The 22,177-nt window shown below is 35.4% G+C and overlaps 1 protein-coding gene across 2 annotated transcripts in view; it reads left to right on the forward strand.

The window, feature by feature from the left end:
• KNDC1 (kinase non-catalytic C-lobe domain containing 1) overlaps nt 1–22,177 on the forward strand; it is a 65,143-nt gene that overhangs the window by 36,087 nt on the left and 6,879 nt on the right. For both annotated transcript variants that reach the window (XM_063338945.1, XM_063338947.1), the window contains exons 7-23: nt 286–400; nt 3,519–3,590; nt 3,693–3,754; nt 5,969–6,127; nt 6,484–6,561; nt 7,166–7,259; nt 7,439–7,601; nt 7,695–8,539; nt 8,649–8,793; nt 10,346–10,437; nt 12,446–12,849; nt 18,151–18,244; nt 18,359–18,456; nt 18,752–18,963; nt 20,291–20,404; nt 20,803–20,950; nt 21,237–21,414. In XM_063338945.1, coding sequence (XP_063195015.1) covers nt 286–400; nt 3,519–3,590; nt 3,693–3,754; nt 5,969–6,127; nt 6,484–6,561; nt 7,166–7,259; nt 7,439–7,601; nt 7,695–8,539; nt 8,649–8,793; nt 10,346–10,437; nt 12,446–12,849; nt 18,151–18,244; nt 18,359–18,456; nt 18,752–18,963; nt 20,291–20,404; nt 20,803–20,950; nt 21,237–21,414 — 3,073 coding nt within the window. The remainder of the gene's footprint in view (nt 1–285; nt 401–3,518; nt 3,591–3,692; nt 3,755–5,968; nt 6,128–6,483; nt 6,562–7,165; nt 7,260–7,438; nt 7,602–7,694; nt 8,540–8,648; nt 8,794–10,345; nt 10,438–12,445; nt 12,850–18,150; nt 18,245–18,358; nt 18,457–18,751; nt 18,964–20,290; nt 20,405–20,802; nt 20,951–21,236; nt 21,415–22,177) is intronic.

The raw sequence follows: 22,177 nt of genomic DNA on the forward strand, positions 1-22,177 counted from the left end.
CAAACAGCTCACTTTTCCTGAAACACTTCTATTCTTGCTGAACTCTCACTTGATTTACACTTCATGCAATTAAGAAACTACTGGTTCATCTATACAGCTAATTGTGCAAAGCTTTTTTGAGTAAGAGGTATTATTAGTTCATTACTGGCAAGTGCAATAAATACCTTTTCTTAATGCTTGTAGGTGAGTGCATTGTATGTTAGGATTTACTTTTTCATTGCATCAGTAAACACTTTTGGTTTGTGATAACTTTTAATAACTCTCTTCATCCTCACTTTTTTTCAGTGGATCTCTCTAAAACTCCTGTTGTCATGGTATGGTAAACCTCTGAAAGACTATGAACTCTGGGCATTATGTCACGAGTGTTTATGTACTCTGCAGACTTGCATAGATTATCCAGGTATAGCCTTAATTATCTTAAAATATTTGCTTAGTTATTTATGTTCACTGTATTAACGTTTTCTTTATTCAGCTGATGCAAAACATCTTGACTTTCATTTTGTGTCCAGAAAAAATAATAGGCAATATTTCTAACGTCACCCTCTTAAATTGTGACTTAGAATTTTTACTCAATTTCGAGCTTTCTTCTGTATATAGAAGAATGTCTGAGTTTTGATTGCTTTTGTGGGGGAAACAAATCTTTATGACTTGAAGCAGTGGAACAAATTTTGTGTCTAGACATTTTGGGGATGGAGAAACTACTATGACTTTTAAGAAAAGCACTGGGGACTTGTATCTTGAAAGCAGGAGGAAATCAAGTTTTATATATATGTAAACATAAAGCTTCCTCTCTTGCCTGCATTTGTTTATGACAAATGATTCCTGACATATTTTTGTCAGTTTAAAGCACCTAGGGTCTTGTCATGACATTACTACTTCCACGTTCCCTATGCTTCAATTTATAGAAGGATTATCAGAAGTCAACTTCTGTGAGAGGAATGAGGACCTGTCCTTTAACAGAATTGTAATACGTTGTATGCGACTTGGGAGAAGACCATCCTCAATTTCCATAGGCATTCTGAATGTTGGTTTAGTTTATACTAATAATAAATCTGTAGCAGTTCTGATAAACAGAGCAGAGGTTCCCATCACCACCCCGCTGCCTTTCCTGTTTCTTGATTTAAAAGGCCTGCTTTTGAGGATTTGGACAGGGATGAGTAACTGAATATAAACAATTGGATAGTAAGGTGCCGAAAACTTACTGCATCTCGTTTGTTTTCAGCTTCAGCTATTTTATTTATTTTTTTTATATATAAAACTGTTAAAAAGGAAATTGGCCATAAATGGAGATTTCTGAGCACTTTAAGCAGTGTTACCCTTAAAACTAAGCCTCTGATATATTTTGCGACAAAAGGATTATTTCAGCCTATAGCGTGTTCCTAATGTACCTGAAGGTTTCAAATAACTGCACATAATGGCTCAGATTCTAATTTAATATGCCTCGCCAGCCTCTGTTACTATACTTAAATGCACCCAAAATGAGTAAGTCTTCAAAACACTAAAGACCGAGTTGTGATCTGAACCTTATGTAGCCTGTAAAAGTGAACGTAATGATACAAACCCCTAAATGGAAGGCACCTTACTTAAAACTCCATATTTGACGCATAAAGCTACCTTGAATTTGAATATTATTTTCAGGTCTAGAATATTTCTGCTAGAGGATTCTCTGCCTGTTCTGAGAGTAACTGTGCATTGTGGAATGACTTACGGTGGTGTTATTACTTCAGTGCCCCCAAACACACACAAAGTTCTTTCAGAGTTCCTTTTGAATATTATTAACTTATTAAAGCTGAAGCTGATATCATATAAAGTGTTTGTTAAAATATCTTTTGTCTTAACATTGGTAGAGTAAGATTAGTAGCTGATGAGTCATAGTCAAATACATTAAATGTGGAATAAACTGGATTATTTATTTACTTAGACAGCCTTTTCCTCCAAATCCTTCCCTGATTACACTTTTTTCATTATCCTAAGCAGGAATTATCTGGGTAAGAAAACATACCCCAAAGCTAGCCTCTTCATGTTTGGTTTGTTGTTTTTTGGGGTTTTTTTAATTCAGTTGTGCTACAAAAGTTGTTTGTACCCTCCATTGAGACTTTACTTATTTCCTCTCCTCTTACCAGAGGATGTTGCTTACATGTTGCTCACAGGCGCTTTAGAGAGCCCAGGTGAGAATTCTCTGTTGTATTGAACTCCTGAGATGTGGTTTGCGTGAACTGTGTTGCAGGTTCAGGGCCAGAGGCGTTAACTCTTGAGAAGCACAGCGAGCATAAAGAGTTCTGAAGGGAGCTGCCTCTGCAGAAATAACTAGTAAAGGTTCCCGTTCAGCAAAACTTTGCTTTTTAAGACACATAGTTCAGGTCTAGCTTAAATATTATTGAAGGTAGTAGGCAAACCTTTGTTTACATTAAGCATAGTGAACAATTTAATGGCTTTAGATGTGTCTTGTACTGGTAACTACAAAAGCAAAATGGTGATTTTCTTTTTTTCTCACTTTATTTTTCTCTCTTAGACCTCTTCAATTTATTATTTAATAATAAATTAATATTTGTTTACTCCTAGACCTCTAATATTTTATTTAATAATTAATAAATTTAATGTTTTAACGTCATTTAATTTAATGTAAGACTCTATTCTCCTAGTACTCTGTTTTTAATATGAAAACAGCATATTTGATGGTAGTCTACAAAGGGGTGACTACGTTGCTAGCCAGTTGGCTTCTTATGTTGAAACATGTCAAATTACGGTGCACTTTGAAGATATCAAACAGATAGACACAGTCTTACCAAAAGTTTTTCATCATTGAATTTATATAATGTGATCTCATGACCTGAACGTTAAGTTCCTGAAGACCTCAGATCATTTAAAATAGTTTTAGAAGTCAGTTATTTCTTTCCTAACTGTGGAAGATTTCAGGGCTTTGCAAATACCAGTCTATGTAGCATTTCTTCTGTGGGAGAGTGTGTGTGATTATAACTATTTGTGCAAAACTGGACTCCGTTTCCTGTCCCACCTAGAGCAGTTCTGCATCTGGCCATATGTCTCAGCTGTCTCCAGATAATGAACCATGTATCTTGGTGGGGTTGGAGGAGGGAAGAGAGGAGAGATTATATGCTTAAAATAAATTGACTAGCTTTTATTGGTACCTTGTGAGAAGACTAGAGTACACCTAGCTGATGTATTTCTTTTTTTGTTTTGTTCCTTCCTTGGCCTTCCTTTTCAATGTTGGGTATAAAGAGAATAAACTTCGGGTATTCTATGCCCTTTTATTTATTGTGATCCCATCTTGGTTTACTTTCTTGTCTTTGTTCTGCAAGAATTGCTTTGGGTGATTATACATCTACTGACTCTTTATTGGGTGGTGTCTGTTCAAGCATTGTTGTTATTTAAAGCATCCTTTATCGTAGGGTAATTGCTGATGTTGCAATTATTTTTAAAATTATGTAATTTATTTTTGTTAGCGTCAAACAGTTAGAAGATATTTATTATGCCCTGCCCTTTTATGGCTTGTTTTACAGTGGTCTTATGTTTGGACTCTGTGCTGATTGACTGCCATGGAAGTATCCTCTTTGCTGCTCCAAAAGCTGAAGGTAAACCAAAACATTGGGTGCTTTGCTTTTATTTCTTTTGGGGGGGAGCAGAGAAGCAAGCAAATATCTTACCTTTTGTTTCTGGTTTCTTTTCTCATTTAGAATCCTGTGATATATTTTATTTAGCTCCTGAAATTGAAGAAGAGGATGTGGATACTGAGAAGGTAATGTGGTAGGTTATGTAGGTTGCTATGCATTTTATGAAAGGTCAGTTGTATCCTGCTGCTGCTTGACGAAGAAAGCTAAACTCTTACAAGATTCTGATAATATTTCTCATCTCCCAGTATTTCTTTGTTACCTGTTGGTTTTTTATATATTGATCTCCCATAAAATCAGTTGTTTCTGAAAAATAACTTTGCCTTCCAAAATTGTTGGAGTAACTGCCAAAAATCTGTTATTCAGTAGTTTTCCACGAGGCTTAATTATTTTTAGTTTGTTAGCAGTAAGACAGACTTTGAGGTCATGTTTTCACATCCTGGAGGTCACACCAAGATCAGTGTTTTAGACTGTGTAGGCTAAAGCCCAAACGTTAATCTCATTTAGAAGACTGAATAAAAATACCACTGTCAGCATATTTTTGCTATGGGAACATTAGGAATTATTTCTCTTACCAATACAATTTTCCCAGAGCTTTTTGCTATAGATATAAGCCATAAGGAGCTCTCAGACCAAAGATGATAAAAATGTTAATAAATAGCAGGTGAGTTATGTGTGTCCACCGCAACTGCATCTGAATGGCAAACTGTACCACAGTGATCCTAAGAGTTAGGAAAACAGAATTTATACCTTTCTAGTATGTAACAAGAAAAAAGGTTAGCTAATATGTACCTTGTGCCCCATGAGTTCTTTAAAATAAGACATAGTAGTCCTGAATCAGAAAAAAAAAAATCTTCATTAAAAATCTACTAAAAACAGTTTGACTTTCTATAAAATTATCTGTAACTAGAAAATATTTATGTATCTTCTTTAAAACTGCTTTTTTTCTTAAACTGCTTTGTTCCAACATGCAGGTTTTCCAAAGACTTCAGAAGCTTAAACTAAGCCTGAAATACAATACAGCAGTTTCACCAGACAGTAGAAATTAATAATCCTAAAGTCTTTATGCTTTATTCTTTTTCTTTAAAAAATCTGAAGTAATCTTTTTTCCTTGATTTTCTACAACATTATGTATAAAATAAGCTGACCTGGGGTTTTTTTGCCTTTTTCTGATGCTTGTATAACTTTCTGATTGTTATGAACATTTACTTAGAAATACAATATGTGTATAGTGCCAGTCACAGTAACTGTACTCCCTCAGTAAAAGGAACTTTTTGAAGGATATACTGGATTGGACATCAATTTTTTCCTAAATAAATTTAGGTTAAAATTGTGATCCTGTTGACCTCTTGGAATTCTGAGCCTAAGGGGAAGAATAATTTTTTTGGTTTGGTGTAGCTGCTTTCTCCTATTTCAAATATTTTTGTACCTATTTATTAGTAGCTTTTCCCAATGGTTCACAGGTTGTTTTCTTTATAGTGAACTTCCTTGTTACGTTGTGTTCATTGCTGTTCACTTTACTCAAAAGAGTGCTAGAAAACATTTTTTTGTGGTGGGAGCACATTATTTAGCACTGTATTTAGGTTTCTGTCCCTTGAGCATTTTTAATATTTCAGAGGTAATGTGAAGAAGCACGGTGCTTTAATTTTGTCAAAATTGCATTTGTAGTACATGCTAACATACGTAAACTAAGCATTAAGTAGACTAAATTTGTCTCTGAAATTGTAATTCTTCAAATAGAACAATAAAGCTTGTGAAGATCAAGTCCTTTTCAAGGTCCCTCATCTCAGCAGCTTCAATTGGTCTAGCTGCAGGTAGCGCAATAATAGCTAAAATAAATATACAGTACCACATTCTTCTGATAGGTGTAATCTTCTCTGTAAAATATGACTCGCACTGGCTAGCTTGTAATTACTGCGTGCCATTTACTTGCTGAATTATCATGACCTTTTTAAGTAAATTGCAGCTGTCCAGGTTTTATGGTAGAGGATTGCAGCAAGCTATGTTTTTACACAAGAGAGGAATTCTTCAAAATGGTTCTAAACCCACCTTTTTTCCTGAATGATTTTCCTAGACAAAGGATAAGACAAATTATGTCTCTTGCACCAACAGTAGAAAATTAGCTACTATTATTGCCCGTGCATGCATAACAGCTAGTTTTTGAATTGGGCTGGGATTTTCATCAGCATCTTCAAAAGCCAAATGTGATTTGGAAGTTCTAGTCATTATTTTTTTTGTGGGGAATAAGGGGAATTTTTGTATAACTTGCTGGAATTGGTTTTGAAGTGGAAGCTTTTTTTGGTCTGTTTACATTTTTCCTGTCTCTTACATTATACCAATAGGTCTGCATTTATGGTGTTGCTGCAGTTCTGTGGATGGCTGCGAAATACAGTGTTCCACCGAGTCACAAACTAGCATTGCCAAGAAAATTTAAAAAACTTCTTCTGGATATGGCAAGAAAAAATCCTGAAGAAAGACCTTCTCTAGTTGATGCAATTAAGGTTACTAGATTTAAGCAACTTTATGTGAAAGCTAGTTGTGTCTAAAGTCGCATTTTAGTGATTTGAATATCAAAATATTAATTTAGTTTTGGTAATAGACTGATGTCTAATTAAATCATAACCAGTCACTTTGGGGTTTGTTTTTAAAGTTACTTCCCTAGGGACATGGAGGAGTGTGTTTCTAATTTATATTGAAATTGTCAGTAAGGTGCTCAGAATAGGTTCATAAGACTTCCTAAACTTACATTACTTCTAGTTGACTATTTATCTTGATGCTGTCCTTGTCCAAGAATACTTCACTTGATTGAAAACTTATTTACTGACTGAAAATTATGATTTTTTAATATTTTTTTTAGACATGCAATCATTATTTACTTGAACAAGGTATAAACAGCAAAAATATTTTGGCATTGTTGAATAAATCTGTCTTTAAGGTAAGAGTACAATGTTTTTAATTCTCTACATTTTTTCAATTAATTCTGTAAATTGTTTTCCAGTATGATTTTGTCCCCTGCCAGTATAGTTAGATTTGTTCTCTTATTTTTATTTATTTATGTATTTATTTTCAAGTAGTCTAAGTATAGCTTTTTTCTACTTCTTGCTATTGCCCAGACTCCACAATCTGTATATGTGAAGAAGTAGTGACTTAATTTCGTAATCTCTCTTTCATTTACCAGCCCTCTTTTCAGAACAGAAGACATTAATATGTAATTGTTGTGATCTGTTTCTGTTTGAAATATATGTATATAATACACACAGCATACAGGCAGTCCATGGAACAGACTTTGTTCAAAACTTTGATTACGTAAAATTTATGATTTGGAACAGAAGGTTATCAAGGTTTGCAAACAGTTGTACCAGTCCTTAAAGTTTTGTATTTCATTTGTTTTAATTCTCCCCCTTGGCATGACTAACTTGTTGCTTTGCAACATTCTAGGTTTATGTGGGGGTTGGATTTTTTTGAAGTAATGTGCTGAGCAGAATTTTAAAAAAGAAAATTGTTATAAATTCAGTTTGGACTTCAATTCTTATTGTTAGGCTATTGAGGAAGAAGTAATCTCGTCTCAAGATCATGCTGCTTTTGAATTTAAAAATGAAAGACATGAAACGGACACTTCAGAGTCAAGTCTAGGTAAGCAGTCAGACTCTGACACGCTTACTTTGTTTTAGTCTTCTCTAGATCAGTTCTCCATGCAAGATTTTCTCGGTCAGATACGCAAATTATTTTTTTTCTATCTAAACTGATTGTTATTTACCTTGCATTTATATTTTACATATTGTTCGTCTTTGTAACTGTGTTTTTGTTTTTAGGATTTGTGCCTATTACCAGTGAAAGTAAACTTGTAGCAGTTAAAGGACCAGTACCGTGCCAGATTTCTCTAAATTGTGAGGAAGCTGCATTACCTGTTGCATTCACCTCTCCTGCAACTCACTTTAAGCCTATTATTCTGCAACAAAATGAAAATATAACAAAGTAAGTATATCCTAAAGCAGAATAAAGTAAACTTGAGACTTCATTGTTAAATCTACTGGCATTATCCTCAAAAAAAATTTTATTCCTTTTCAGAGAGATTCACTCACCAGTTTCTGAGCAATTCAAGAAAGAGACAAGGAAGGAAAAACAGGTGGATCACAACAAATCAGGATATATGGAAGACTCTAAAAGCAATAGTACTGTGGACACAGATGTTGTTGAAACTGCACCTGAAATACCTGAGTGTGATTCACAAGTTTCAGGCCACTCATCCCTGATATCTTCAGAAGAACAAAAGTCAGGCAATGCATTTACTTCTATAGTTAGGTTACCGTCACCATCTGATTCCTCATATATTCTACAGGGAAAGAACGTTTTATCTGAAGTTCCTTCCAGCTCCTTAGCTTGTCCTACATCTCCTAATTTTCTTCATATAAATAACATCATTCTCAAACAGGACTCGGAGAAAAGAGTTCTAACATTTGTACCAGTACATTTAGCTGTATCAGAGCAAATACCAAATAAACCTCTTCGTTCAAGAATTGCTTACGATTGCTATCACAGTTTGCCAGTGCTACTTTCAAGTACTATTGCAAGTTATAAAATGAGCACGCAAACAGAAAATGATGCTTCCCTTTGCAAAGTGCAAAATTGTGAGACTACTAATACACAGAACAAGTTTGGTAGAAGTGACCCAGTTATTCAAACCAACTGCCAAGAAATTGAGTGTGCTACCAGTGCAGACAGTAATTTCACTGAACAAGGACACGCACCATGTACCTCAGTGAATCAAGACAATTCTCATCTCTTTGATGTTGAAGTCCTGCCCCAGCAGAACAGAACAAGTGACACTTTGCTACAGGAAGTGGTTCATCTTATACAAGAGGAGTTTGCATTTGATGGCTATCTAGAAAATGGAGTTGAAGTTTTTGATATGGGTATGTACATTTTCTTCTGTATATTATTATCATTGGTGTGTAAGAATATTGTTATTAATGTCTCTTTTTCCTCTTTCTGTTTGTTTATTTTCTTCTTTTTTCAAACAAGGTAACTTCATTTTAAACTTAAAGGAAATTAAGTTTGGTATGTTCTCTGATAAAATTTGTGAGAAGTTTTGTGACCTCTACTGGGACGAAAAATTACTGGAGAATCTCTATCAGGTAGTAAATGGAGAAAGACCTTCACGTTTATGGTAGGTTGTTTTTTCTTTCATACAGTTCAATTTAATGCTTTTCTTCCTAGAAGCAGGAAAGGATACGCTACTTACCTGTTTCCTGCCCACTGTTAATTTCATAGTCTTTTAGATCCTTCAAGGCTTTCCCCATAGCAAACAGTGCTTAATGGCTTAGCAGAAAGTATTTTTGCTAAGCTTGTCTGTAACTCCATTTTAGGATAGGTGAATAATAGAAACGCAATTCTGATCAATAATGTTTTCGACCATTGATGGAGAGCTTTGTTGTCTTGTTAAAAGATGCTGTTTAATCAGAAGTGAAATATATTGTTGTTACTGTTCAGTTTGCTTATTCTGTTTGGTACTTTATACATCCTGTTATTCTATTCACACCCAAGAACAAGGAAATTAGTTTAGCTTTGCTAGAAATGTTTTACTTAACTGGTTTAGTTTGACTTAGTGTTCCTCCTGGCAGTGTTCTGTAAGTAGCCTGTTCAGTGAGAAAACACCAGCTTAATGTATTTCTCATTTTTACTCTTTCATCTTCAATGACATATCTACCTGAAAAATAATAAAAAACATTCTTGATTTATTGCGGCCTACAAATGTAGCATACTTATAAAAGCTTCTTACTGAAGGCTATTGTAAACAGTAATCAGTTTATATGTGGAAGTTCTGTATGATTGGGTTTTTTCTGTCATGGTCTGAAAGTACAAACTGGAAGTTTTGACCAAGAATCTTGGTAGATACCGTCTAGAAAAACTTCAGTGTTGAAAGATGTATTATCCCTACATCAAGTTTCAGAGAGAATAGACTATGACCTCCAGATACCAGAACCTGACATGCTGGCCTATTTCCCATTTGGGTTGGGATTTTTAAGGAGCCATTGAAAACTGGTTGGAGGTTAGGCTCTTAATTCGCCACAGTTTAATGTTATGGTAGAAGAAACTTGAGCTGTTGCAGCTGAATTACTGACATATATGAAGAGGTCATCCTTTATATGAACTTTTGTTACAAACTAACGTATTTGAAAGTGAGAGTGAAAAGCAAATTATCATTTATTATCCAGTATAAAAATACAGGTCTAGCTTTTAGATCATGTGCAAGAACTGCCTGAGAATATCTCTGAGACACTGCTTACCTAACGTTCTTTAGACAACAAATATAGTAATTCTTAGTTGTTACCTTCTTTGATTTAAGATTATGATTATTCTTACTAGGGATGACTTACAGTCAGACTGTTATCCAGAGGTTGAATCCTGAGTGAAAAACCAATTACAGTAATTTGCAGACTGAGTTATGCCTTCTGTTCCTATGTGTTATGATACTTCTGTTGGAATTTTGCCAAATGCTGTAAGGCAAATCTCTGTATCTTACTCAGTGTGCTTTAATATCCATTTGAACATTTTTTCTTGTGAAATAACAGCTGAAGCTGAACATGCAAACTTCAGGAGGTAGTTAAATGCTATCCCTTCACATTACATGGTAGAGTCAGTTGTAAGATCTCATTTTACTGATATAAACATAAAAGTATATGAAACAATAATTTTTCCTACTCTTCTTGTATTTTCAGTACAACTGAGGCAGATGATTCGAAGTGTGGCAATGTATTGCAAGATCTGAAAAAATCTGATAGCTCTTTGGCAAGCAGTGATCAGACAGAGGGTGAGAAAGGACTTCACATTTCTAGATCTTTGTGTGTGGTAGGAATCTATCAATGACACAAGTTTTCAGAGATGAGCACGTTGAGTATATGTTCAGGAAAACACGCACCTTAATACTTATGAATGTTATCAGTGAATCTGAACATTATCAAAGCCCTGGGGACCTGTTGTCTTTCATATGAAGCTTACATATGAACAGATGTCATTGGGTGGGATGCCTGTTTCATTTACTTGTTTTTATTTACTCAGATGTGTCTGTTGAAAAAGTCCCCAAATCCTAATTGCTACATGTAGTTCTCTTGTGTTCATCCAGTAGATGTTTGTAGATGTTCTAGTGGCATGCTTTAAAGTAGGGAGAAGGAAGGGGGACAGTCATACTGAGTCAGCTCCACACAACATAGCAAGCTTAGCTAGGCAGAGAGAAGAGCTTTAGAAAATGCTTATGACTCCTTAGGTGTTACTGAAGAAATTGCAGATGGATTGAAGGATGGCTGTGCAACAGATCTGGTCCTGCTTTGTTCACTTACCAGAATTAAAACAAAACTAGGCATAAAAATAAAAGATGGTGTTGTCAATAAAATTATTTACAAATTCTAGGGAAGGGAATTGTACAGAAATCTAGAAACTGAATTGCTTTTGGATTTAAATGGTCTTTTTTAACTATTCATCAAAAGGGTTCTCACAAACAGGTGCAAAAGAATAGTCCTTCCGTTTCTCCTAGGAATTTGTCCACTTCCCTATTCTATCCACTGAAGAGCCTTTTTAAAGATAGATAGCAAAATGAACAGTGAATCAAATTATTTGTTAATCAAGATAGTTTTGCCTTTTGATTACAAGCTTGATTGCAGGACACCATTTCAGGGCAGTCATTGAGGTTATATTAGTGGATTGCTTACATGTACTTCTTCAGTGTGGGTTTTGCATTTTTCCTGGCACAACTTGTGATTGAAGGTTTACAAAATATTCCAACTTTCAGTAACTGAACTCAAAACTGAGCTGAGACTCGCGAATTCCATTATTATAACAAAACCATTACCCTTTCTAGGCTTGGTGTATTCACAGACAGCTTGTATTTAGTTGCTCTTGTATCGGTATTTAATTTCTTCTCAAGATGGATCAGCCAAGTTTCAGCATTGAAACATGGTTACTTCTGTGTTTTGAGCAAAGTTAAACTGTGTTCTTTGCAGAACAGCTTATACCCCTACCCCTGCACTGTTAACTTTTAAGGCAAAACATAAAGTTGTAGGTTTGGGGTGCTATCATTCTCTGTTACAGTCTTCCATTTTGGCTCAGAATTATTGCAAATGTAGAGCCAGACTTTCCCATGGGTACGTGACTTCTTTGCACCAGTAATTTAGGTCTGTTTGACTCCAAGGTGGCATATCTAAGTCCTGGAGGGTTGCTCAAGTGAAAAGGGAGACTTCTGGCAGGCGTAAAAGCTCCTGTCAGCATCATACAAACCTTTGACTGTCCCCTCAGTCCCTTAAGGTTGGTAGTAGCTGTTATAACTGCAAAGAAGTTCCATCATAGCTCAAGGGAGTGAGTCCTGTAGGAGTAGAAAGTTTAACATCTGTGTCCCCTTTGGCTGTACCAAGTATTCTTGCCCTCTATGTATGGAATAAAGGCTTCAAAACTTATAGGTGGAAAAAACCTCAAGAGCTAAGCTTTTTACTAAAGCATGCATAGGTCTGACGTATTTAACTTTTGTTTTAAAGCTTCTGTATTATGCTTTGTTTAAATGCCTGTTGTATATGTGCAGAAAATATTTTGTAATTTTCAGAAATTGTATTGCTGAACTATTGCTTAACAGTTCTGAAATGTCTTTAACCTTTATCATTTTACAATGTCTAGTTGAGAAAAAGAAAGCACAGAGCCAAAATAAGCATCTAACACCATTGTTAGAGCACATAGGTAGTCTCAAAACTGCGTTTTGTATGTGTAGCGTTTAACAACAAAGCATACACGGCAGCACATGACCATTATTTCTTTCCCCCCTACACTCTCTTTAGGAGAAGGAGAAGCAGCCTTTGATGTGAAGGCTGAGCCTACGATAAATACATCATTAGCTGAAATGGATTTTGATGAGTCACCTTCGGATAATTTCAAAAAGGAATTGAGGCTGCAGAATACTAGCCCTATGGAGAAAGAGGGAAAATGTTTACAAAGCAACGGCTGTTGTATTGGTACAGGCTTTGCAGAAGAAAATAGGGAGCCAGAGGAAGAGACCATGATAAAGATAGGTGGAAACAGCTACCTTGTGTCTCCCAGTCTACCCGACGTTCATGGCTGTAGTCCTGGTTGGAGCAGTGCATTTTATGGAGCTGAATGTTTTGATTCAGAAGTTCATGGTTACATGAAAAACCTTGGAAAGCAGAAACCAAGTGAGTCACAAAATATAGATGCTAAGAAAGTGGTAAGTACACTGATTTAAAATCATTAAGATACCTCTTTACTTGCTGGTTAAAAGTATGATAATATTTATTGTGTTTGTGAGTTGAAACCCCCTTTCTTCTTTTAGATACTGAATACTAAATACTCTTAAGAGTTTTTTAAATCCTCAAAATTTATGTCTTATCAATAAAACAGGGTAAGGGTATTATTCCAAAATAAAGAGCACTGACATGACATTGATAACCACTGAACTACAACCCATCTTCTCTTGCTGAAGTTGACCAGAAAAGTACTATCTGACATACTCATCAACCCCATGGTGGTAATATTACAGAAAAGAGCTAAGAATGGCTATGATTGCTGCGTATCACAGACTCTCCAGAGGTCCTCCCTGTCACGTGCTCTGAGCCCTTTTCCTTGGTCATGGTGAATTCTCTGATAGTTTCTCACCATTTGCCAGCACAATGGCAGTTATTTGCTCACATCTTCTCTTGGAGATGTGAGCTAATCATCATAATGAGTGTAGCCTTGTGCCTTTTAAGCAGCCTGGGGGTATGGAATGAGCATGGGCAGGGGGACGGGTTGTTTTAGATTAGCAAGGTCTTCCATTCCCTTAAAGATCATATTGATCACATTTAATTTTTACGTTTGTGCATCTACCTATATCAAGCTTCAGTTTTTAAATATTTTTGTAAATATTTCAAGTCCAAAGACAAAGAGTAATGATAATATATGAAACTGCTCTTGTCGATTTCCTTACTATGGGCACTTAGTTTAATTTGTTGCCAATTAATTTGTGTCCAAGTTACAATAAATACAATTATAAAGTCTCATCTTCAATTATTAAGTCAAATTCAGTTTGTATTCTGCCATTTTCTTCAGAGAAGAAGGTTAACGGAAGATTAAATACTCTTGTACAGCATATAAATGTTTCGAATGCATTGCAAAAGAAAAGTTAACTTTCACAAAAAAGCATGTATGTGCAGATAGGTATATTCTCTGTTGTACTGTTTATATAAAAAAGTCTTGCTATACTAGAATATTCAGGTACATAATCTTAAAAATATTTTTAATAATACTGTATTAAATGTTCCTTCATTTTTTTATTAAAAATGCTTTTTAAGGGTCTTGTTACTAAAAATTCAACAGAGGATAATGTAAAATATCAGTTACTCTTTGGTCGCATTACTATTTTTATTTGTTTCACTACCATAGCATCAATAACTTTAATCTTTCTTTGGCATTACTACAACACTGACTTTCTCTGAAACCCAGCTTCTTCTAAATGCGTTTAAAGTAAAAACTTACAGGATCATAATGCTCCAATTGCAGCGATCTTGAACATTTAACCTGAGCAAAGAAAACCTTCCTAAAATCCTGCTGTTTTTCCAGACTCCATCAGTCATGACAATTTATGAAATAAACTATTAGCAATATTGTTGAAACAAGGTGAACTGTTACAAGTTTCAACTGATCAATATATATAATAAATACAGGGGGGAAATATGAAACTGAAATTTATTTTTCTGCTATTGCAGCATTCAGGAGACAATGATTCTTAGCTGTAAGACAATCAATTATCAACATGTAGGTGATGAGTAGCCCTACCCAGCTTCTTTCTGCTGTCTTTCTGCTACCTGATGCATCAAACCAAACACTACAAATCAACTGTGAAAATGTACAGCATCATTTTAATCTCCATACCAGTAGCTGACAAAGACCAGTTCATATCTCATTTTGAGCAACAGGGATGTTGCTGGTACAGCTGATAGGGATAGGAATTAACATTTATAAGTCCTCATGTGTTGTTGTACTTGGATGTAGCCAACAGCTCTATTTGTACAGCAAAGTGGTATTAGCTCCTTTTAGTTGATAATATGAACATTTATACATGTTATACTTGGAGTACTTGTTTTTGAGAAAATAAATGTGGTCATAAATTATTGGCATTTATGAAGTGTTAACACTGTTAATGTGTAAACAATGAGTAAGAACTGTGCACATTTCAAGGGAATGATGCACTGCCTAAACCAAAATACTGAGAAAATAAAATAGACTCAATGTGAAAATTAACGTGAGTGTTCTGCCAAAGTAGAAGTTCAAAAAAGTTAATTATTCTAGTAGCCAACTTCACTCTGTAAAATATAATGGAGAAAACACGTGTCCCATATCCAGTCCAGGAGGAGTACAGAGTCCAAAGAAAGGTTCGTCAGTGGCTGTTTTGAGCAGGAAGGTCGTTTGAGTTGCTGGGGGGAAGCTCTGCCTCTCTTGCAAGGTAGAGCTGTTTGTCTCGACCCCATCTCCTTCCCTGTTTAAATCATCTGTTAAGCAGTTTTATTTCAGAAACCAGTGCCTTGATTAGCTGTAGTCTGGTCTTCATCGTCTGGCAAGGATTATATCAACATACTTTTTGCCTTAGGTCTCTCTGTCAGATTTTTTAAAAGTCAGCAATAAAGTTGAGCTGATTCTACAGCTTTGCAGTAAAGTGTGCTAAAGCAGTGTTTAGGAGTTGCTATGTCAAAGAGTGAATATTTAGAAATAGTTAGATATTTCAGCTCGACTACATTTGTCCTGATTTAGTGGCACTACCCTTTCATAGGCGTAGGTCTGCTTGGTCAGTTCAGGTCTAGTCTGCAACTGGAACTGAGTGAGAGTCTAACCACACAACAGTTTACAGTTTTGGCATCTCATTAGTAGACTTATCTCTCCAATTAAAATATTCATATGATTCAAATGTTTCTTTATCCACCTTCTAAAACTAAATGCAATTATTTTTTTTTAATTTTGTGTACCTGTAAGTAGGTTCGCAAACACACAGAATCTGAGTACCTCTGAGTGCCACAATGTATATTTATGACAGAATTAAATATTCTGTCATAAAAATAATTAACTTTTCTATTTTTCTACTGGAACCTGTTGGATATTGTCTGCACCTTAGATAAGTTGTGATTTAATAAGATGCAAAAAGTAAAACATTTATTATATGATGAACTATAGTATTAATTGAGCTATTATGATTCAAAAAAATGGTAATACATACTCTTACATTTGGAAAGAATGTGAAATAGCTAGCATAAAAAATAAATTAGTTATGGATCGAGGTGACACTGTCAAATGTCACAAAAATAATTAATGCTTTAGTGTGTAGGTGCTTATCAGATAATTCATTGTGGTTCTTAAGGTCAGCAAAGGTTAACCTACATTTAGAAAAGCTAGTCCTTAGGCAAGCAAGTGTACGTTCCCTGGCTCACATCACCTCTAGTCCAGAAGCTGCTGATTTTGCACCCTCATACAGAGCACGTCCAGGCAAACCAAGTCCTTGCAGCAGAGCAAGAAGGGAAGGCAGCTGCCAGGGCTGCCATTTCTCTGAAGCAATGTCCAAGTCTGCCCTCACAGAGAGAAGAGGTTTTTTTCTGTAGTCTGATAAGCTGACTCCAGCTCTCTTGCAGCCCCAAGCCTTCACCCTTAGCCTTTGCCCTTTTCCGCTTTGCCCACACTAGGTTTCAGTCATCCCCCAGATCTCATAAGCTACTTGTAAGTGTCTCCACCAAACTCCAGTGCACCCAAGCTGTGACTAGGAGGTTTCTAGTGCAAGTTTTGCATATTCTGGCCAGAGTTTTCCCTTTCCCATTCCTTTTCTCTTTTCCTTTCCCTTCTGCCAATATTCTGCATCCTTTGGTGGAGCCGCCCTTCAGCATGTAAAAAACTTACGCTTCAAGGACAGATTGGAATTTGCAATTTTCCCAAGTAAGCAATGTCACTCTATCATTACTTTGTTCCCTAGAATAAGGGATGTTCTGTAAAAAAGTGTCCTGACAAATTAAATGTACTTCAGAGGGAGCAGAACAATTGAATGTAGAGCCTCATCAAAAGTGTTTATATTCTAGACCTACCTAAAATGCCATGGAATAGACTGAGAAGTTGCTACTGACTTCATTGCTACTCACCTGAAGTTACTTAGGGGGCAATCCACTTCTGTCCATCAGATTCCAAACGCCAGAAAATGGCCACTCTTTCTGATTCCCTTCCTGTGTTCATAGTCTCTTAATCAACTTGGTTTCACTTTCATTGATAAAACAAAACCAGATCTTTTAGTAAAAGAAAGCAGTTTCCAATTCAGAATCTGGATAATAGCTTTTCTCTGCTTTTGCTGTTCTCTGTGATGCCTATTTATTGGTAAGTCTTTTAAAAATCCCCAGGGCTTTTTTGACTCTTGCTGCTAATGAACTATGTTGTTAAACCTTTTGAGCATTTCTGAAAAACAGTGACAGCTTTTTCTCAAACTCAAATTAATTTCTAGTAAGACCGTCCCATTAAAGCTAACCTATTTACCAATCTGTTGTTTGATATGTTAGCTCTGAGCTATGTGTTTTCTGATCACTCTGCTTGTGGGAGTTCTGTCTGCTGCATTCAGTGAACCTACTCCATTTAAAATGCTGTTTCATGTAAGTGGGTCACTGGTAGTTAACTCAGGACCCAAGTGCAAAAGCCACCACTTTCATAAAACACAACACACATCGAGTTTGTTGTTTCATAATAAATCAGAAGCTGAACCCAAGGATGGCCCACTTTCATTGGTTAGTAAAATAATGAAATCTTTGATATGCAAACAAATATAAATGTTTACAATAAATTTTATAGTATGGTGAGAAGCCTAATATACTTTCATTTCTACACATTGCTTAAGTTATATAATTATATAGAAATTTTTTCAATTATGTAAAATGCATAAATATAAAATATGTAAGCTGAACTTCAAAATTAATATGTCCTTTATTTATTGAGCAGATCTCCTGTCTGCCTTCTGACCTGGTTGTATAATGTAATGTAATTATACTTGTTTGTAAACCATTGCTTTCAGTCAAACATTCAGTTCTGGATGCAAATGTAGGTCAGCTGCTTAAGAGAGCATTTCTGGGGTCTGCACTGGTTTTAGAACCCATCACTTTTGATTCTGGACGACTTCTGAGTGTAACTTTTAAAAACGCTGTTGAAAATAACCAGATAAGTGCAATTATAACTAAAGGCATATTTATATAAATGGATTCAGACAGATTTCAGTGGGGTCTCACCATATGCAAACAAGCTCCAATTCCTAAGTTGTAGAACTATGGCATAACTAATGCTTTTCTGGGGACAGGTGATGCCTGCTGTAACTTGCCTGTAAACACAGGTGTGAAAGGTAGCTTTTCCTGGTTAATATCAGATTCTTGTCTGTTTGGATGTTGATTTTTTTCATACAAAATAATACTCTTTCAAAACAGTTTCCTGCTAGAACCTCGCATTTACCATTCTGATCAGAATCCCTTTTCTCTTTAAATAGGAACTAGAGCAATTGCTAATGATGGAGACAAAAAATTATAGAAAGACCATAAAGTTTTACCAGAAACTACTGCAGAAAGAAAGATGCAGCAAAGGTAAGAGTACGGCAACTTACCAGTAATGAAATGTGTGCATGGTACTTTTAAGGATTTTTTTTTTTTTTTCTGTAAATCAGAATCATTGATGTTTTTATGTTGTGTGTTTTAAAGGTCCTGAAACTAAATCTATGTTGCCCAAATTGAGAGGACAGCTGCAGGAGATGAAATCAAAAGTGCAGTTTCTTGAACTGGTGAAGAAATACGTGCAGGTAAGTTAGACTTTATTTTGCTTGTGTTTCATTTGTCATTTCAATACTGCATCAGTGCAGTTTGCTGCCCAAGTCAGTATATGAAATGTGACAAGTTTTGCGTCAAAGTGCCAAATTAAGTAGGATCTAAAGGAATTATTAAAATAAAGGTAATTGCTAGTAGTATTGTTTAAAAAGGAAAAAAAAAAACAATTGTGTGAAATGTGATTTGGCTTTGAGTTGACTGCATTTTGTGTGGATTCTCCTCTTTATTTTCCTACCTTTTATTTTTTCATGGCTTTGCATCTGTGAGCAGATGATGTATGCAGAGCAGTGGGGTGTGGAATCCTGCGTGCTGCCTACAGTCATTCACAACGGGAGAACTGACATCATGGATGTGGCACCTATGGATGAGTCATCACTGCTTCTTTACTATAGCACAGAGAAACACCAATGTAATAATCAAAACGGAGTAAGAGTTCTGCAGGCTGGTACACCACTTGGTTTAATGGCTTATTTATATTCTAGGTATAGTATATTTTGCACATCCTTAATTGGGAGTGGGTTGAGGCATAGTTGCTAATTCAGGAAAAAATAGTCTCCATGATAAATGCTAGTTACTCAACATAGAGTAAGTTCTCCTCTCTCTATCAAGTTTAATATTATTTCTATGAACATTTATTAACAGAAACGGTCATGGAAATTGCAAAAGACAGTCTGATAAGAAATAAGCCAAACTGCTAAGTTTGGGTTTGATTAAAACTCGAAGCATTTGATAATAAATCAAAAACTAATAACTTTAAACTTTTTTATCATTTACTTATTTGCAGTTTTGCTCTGATAGTTGCCATGGAATCAAGGCTTTATGTTACTGCTAGCAGTATGAAAATTCTTTAGAACATATAATTTGATAATTCTTATTAATAGTGTCCAGATTTGAAAACATATAGGTTCTGTTTTACGGATTATTGTCCCAGTCCTTGAGGCTGACCAGGATGCAGGCTTATCTCAGGGATTAAGTGGGGACAAAGATGTCCTTTAACCTTCAACTAGGGTGAGGGCAGTGTTGTTTTAAGGTACCTGAGCCATAATAGTATGAAGGATGGAAACTGCCTGAATGACTCCATCAGACTTGTGCCACTGCAGAGGGAGCAACTTCCTCCCAGCTGCTTCTCCCAACTCATCCTGACTCTGAGAACCAGTTACTTATCCCGAGTGCTGCTTTTCCTGATAGTTAATATTTTGCACAAAGTGAACAAATTGTTTTGGAATCAGAGCTTCCCTAGTCATCAAACCCAAACTTTCATGGTTAGCCATAACCCATCATGGACCAGGACAATTTACCTGTCTTAAGACCTTGAGAGTGTGTGTGTATGTATAAAAACTTAAAATGCACTCATTTTTAATGTGTATATAATAAGTGTATTCTGTTGTTAAAGCAACTACTGCTCTAATTAGAACTACAGGAAATATTTTATTACTTAAAGTATCTACTTTTTATGCTATATGTTATTATAATAAAAATTTTCAAAACAACATCAAGTGAGATGATAGAAAAAAAAATCAAAATTCTTCTGTGCCTTGTCACTTTTGATAATAGAAATGTCAAAGTGGCTCTTCACAAAATTGCAAGTAGAGAAACTTTTTTTAAAACAAATTATGCTTTCAGTGTTGGCAATCACAATATTTCATGGGTAAAAATAAAATAAAAAGGAATCAAGGTTTTATAGAGAGCTTGAGAATTTAAAATCCTTATTAATTCTTGATATTTCGAGGATTTCTTTGATGTTGCTGTACTCTAATGCAAGAAGAAATTGTGCTCTTGCTTGTCTGAAGTTTTTCTTGTGCTTCACAGAAATGCATTTTTAGAAGGTTATGTACAGCAGTTTCTCTACACATTTCGCTATTTCTGCACACAAGAAGAATTTTTGCAGTTTCTTCTTGATAGAATCAGCAGCACTTTATCCAGGTACAGTAATTTCCTGTGAAAAATATTATCAAAGCACAATTGACTTATAGCCCCCAATGGCAAATAAATAGCTGTTTCTGAAAAGAACTACTTAATTTAATAGAATTTTGATGTTTTTGTAAGACTCTCATGACAAGTGAGAATGAAACTAGAGCAAGTGCTCTATTTGACAATGTGCTGACTTCTTTTTTTCTTCTGAATCTGAGTCGTCAGTGATGGGTTGTAAGTACAACCACAGCTTTGTTTCCATAGAGCCATGGATTCTAGAGAAATGAAACGTAAGAATTTAAGATCGTACAGTCAATACCAAATAGTACTTGTGGTTTTTTCATCCCTTCTTTTTAAATTGGAATTGGATATCAATTTTTGTGAAATAAGTGCCTTTTTCTTCTCAACAGTTCAAACCTGGATCCTTCCACATCGCTTAACAAAATATGTAACCGCAGTTTCTACATCCTGCAGGCTTGGATTGAAGACTGTTACAGTGTAGACTTTGCAACAAATGCTGATCTCTTGTGTACCCTTAAAGAATTTATTTCTTCCAAGGTAAGTCAGAATTTCAGTAGAAGCTTTAAGAAAAAAAAAAAAATCAATTTAAGTCAATTATTGTATATGTAAGATTGTTATTAGAAAAAACTGAAAACTGAACTAGAAAAAATTAGAAAAATAATTACAATTAAAGTAAAGTAAAAGAGAAATAATGCTAGCTTTGAGAGCTATGTTCAGTATGTCTGGCTTTGGACAGACATGCATCTTACAGATATGTTGTATCTTGCTTATAATTTATGGGAAATTGAGTTCAATATTATGTTAACCTGTTTTGCATTTACAGGTTGTTCTATTAAATGGCTACGGTGAGCGCTTGTTGTCATTGCTTGAGGATGCTTCTGCCAGGAAAAGTGGCAGTGCTCATCAGTGCTCCGGCATGGACAAATGTGAAGAGGAGAGCGAGGAGAACAGAAAAACATTACACTCTCTATGTAAAAAGCTCTCTGAAGATGTTTCCAGAAAGGGATGTATTTTCTTCAGACTGCAGTATATGGAGCACATTATATATTATATGTTATAATATTATAAAATTATTCCATATATTATTTTCTGACAAAAGCTAGAGTATCCACCTTAGAGTCTACACCCTCCCTAATGTAGTAGAATTTACGTACCTGCATTTTAAATTTTCTTTTGAAAGTATCTAAGGCCTAAACCGTGGCAGTCATCTTAAGACTTAATTGCACCCTGTCAGCTATTTCGGTAATAATAGATCAGATAGGTAATCAAAATTTTGAGAGGAGTTGAAGTCTTCATCCTTGATACTAGCGTGTGACTCATAGTTACTAGAAAACATTTTCTCCTTTGTCAAACATTAATACTTTTTATTAGGCATACAACTTTGTAAGTCTATAAATATAGGAAAACAGTGGGGGATGAGGGGTTTCCTGCTAGAACTTCAAAGCTTGTAGCAAAAATTTGTCTGAACTTTTATCTGTATTTGCTGATTCATGCATGTAGTTTGCTAGTGAAAAGTAACGCCAGAAGCTGGAGCATACTGTAGTTTTTTCCTGAAAAAAGATCTCTCTAGAGAGTGACCAAAATGACATCTGGAAGTCAAATGTGTCAATAATGTGCAAGTTGAATTTAGAATCATGACCTTGATAAAGATGCAGAGTTCCATGGGGTATCATGGGGATACAACCAATAAAGGGCGAGCAGAATAGAGAAAACAGGACTTCTTTTATTGTCACCGCATCATAATGATACTGGAAGATGGAAGAA

The sequence above is a fragment of the Chroicocephalus ridibundus genome, chromosome 6 (genome assembly GCF_963924245.1).
Source record: "Chroicocephalus ridibundus chromosome 6, bChrRid1.1, whole genome shotgun sequence".
In the NCBI taxonomy this organism is placed as follows: domain Eukaryota; kingdom Metazoa; phylum Chordata; class Aves; order Charadriiformes; family Laridae; genus Chroicocephalus; species Chroicocephalus ridibundus.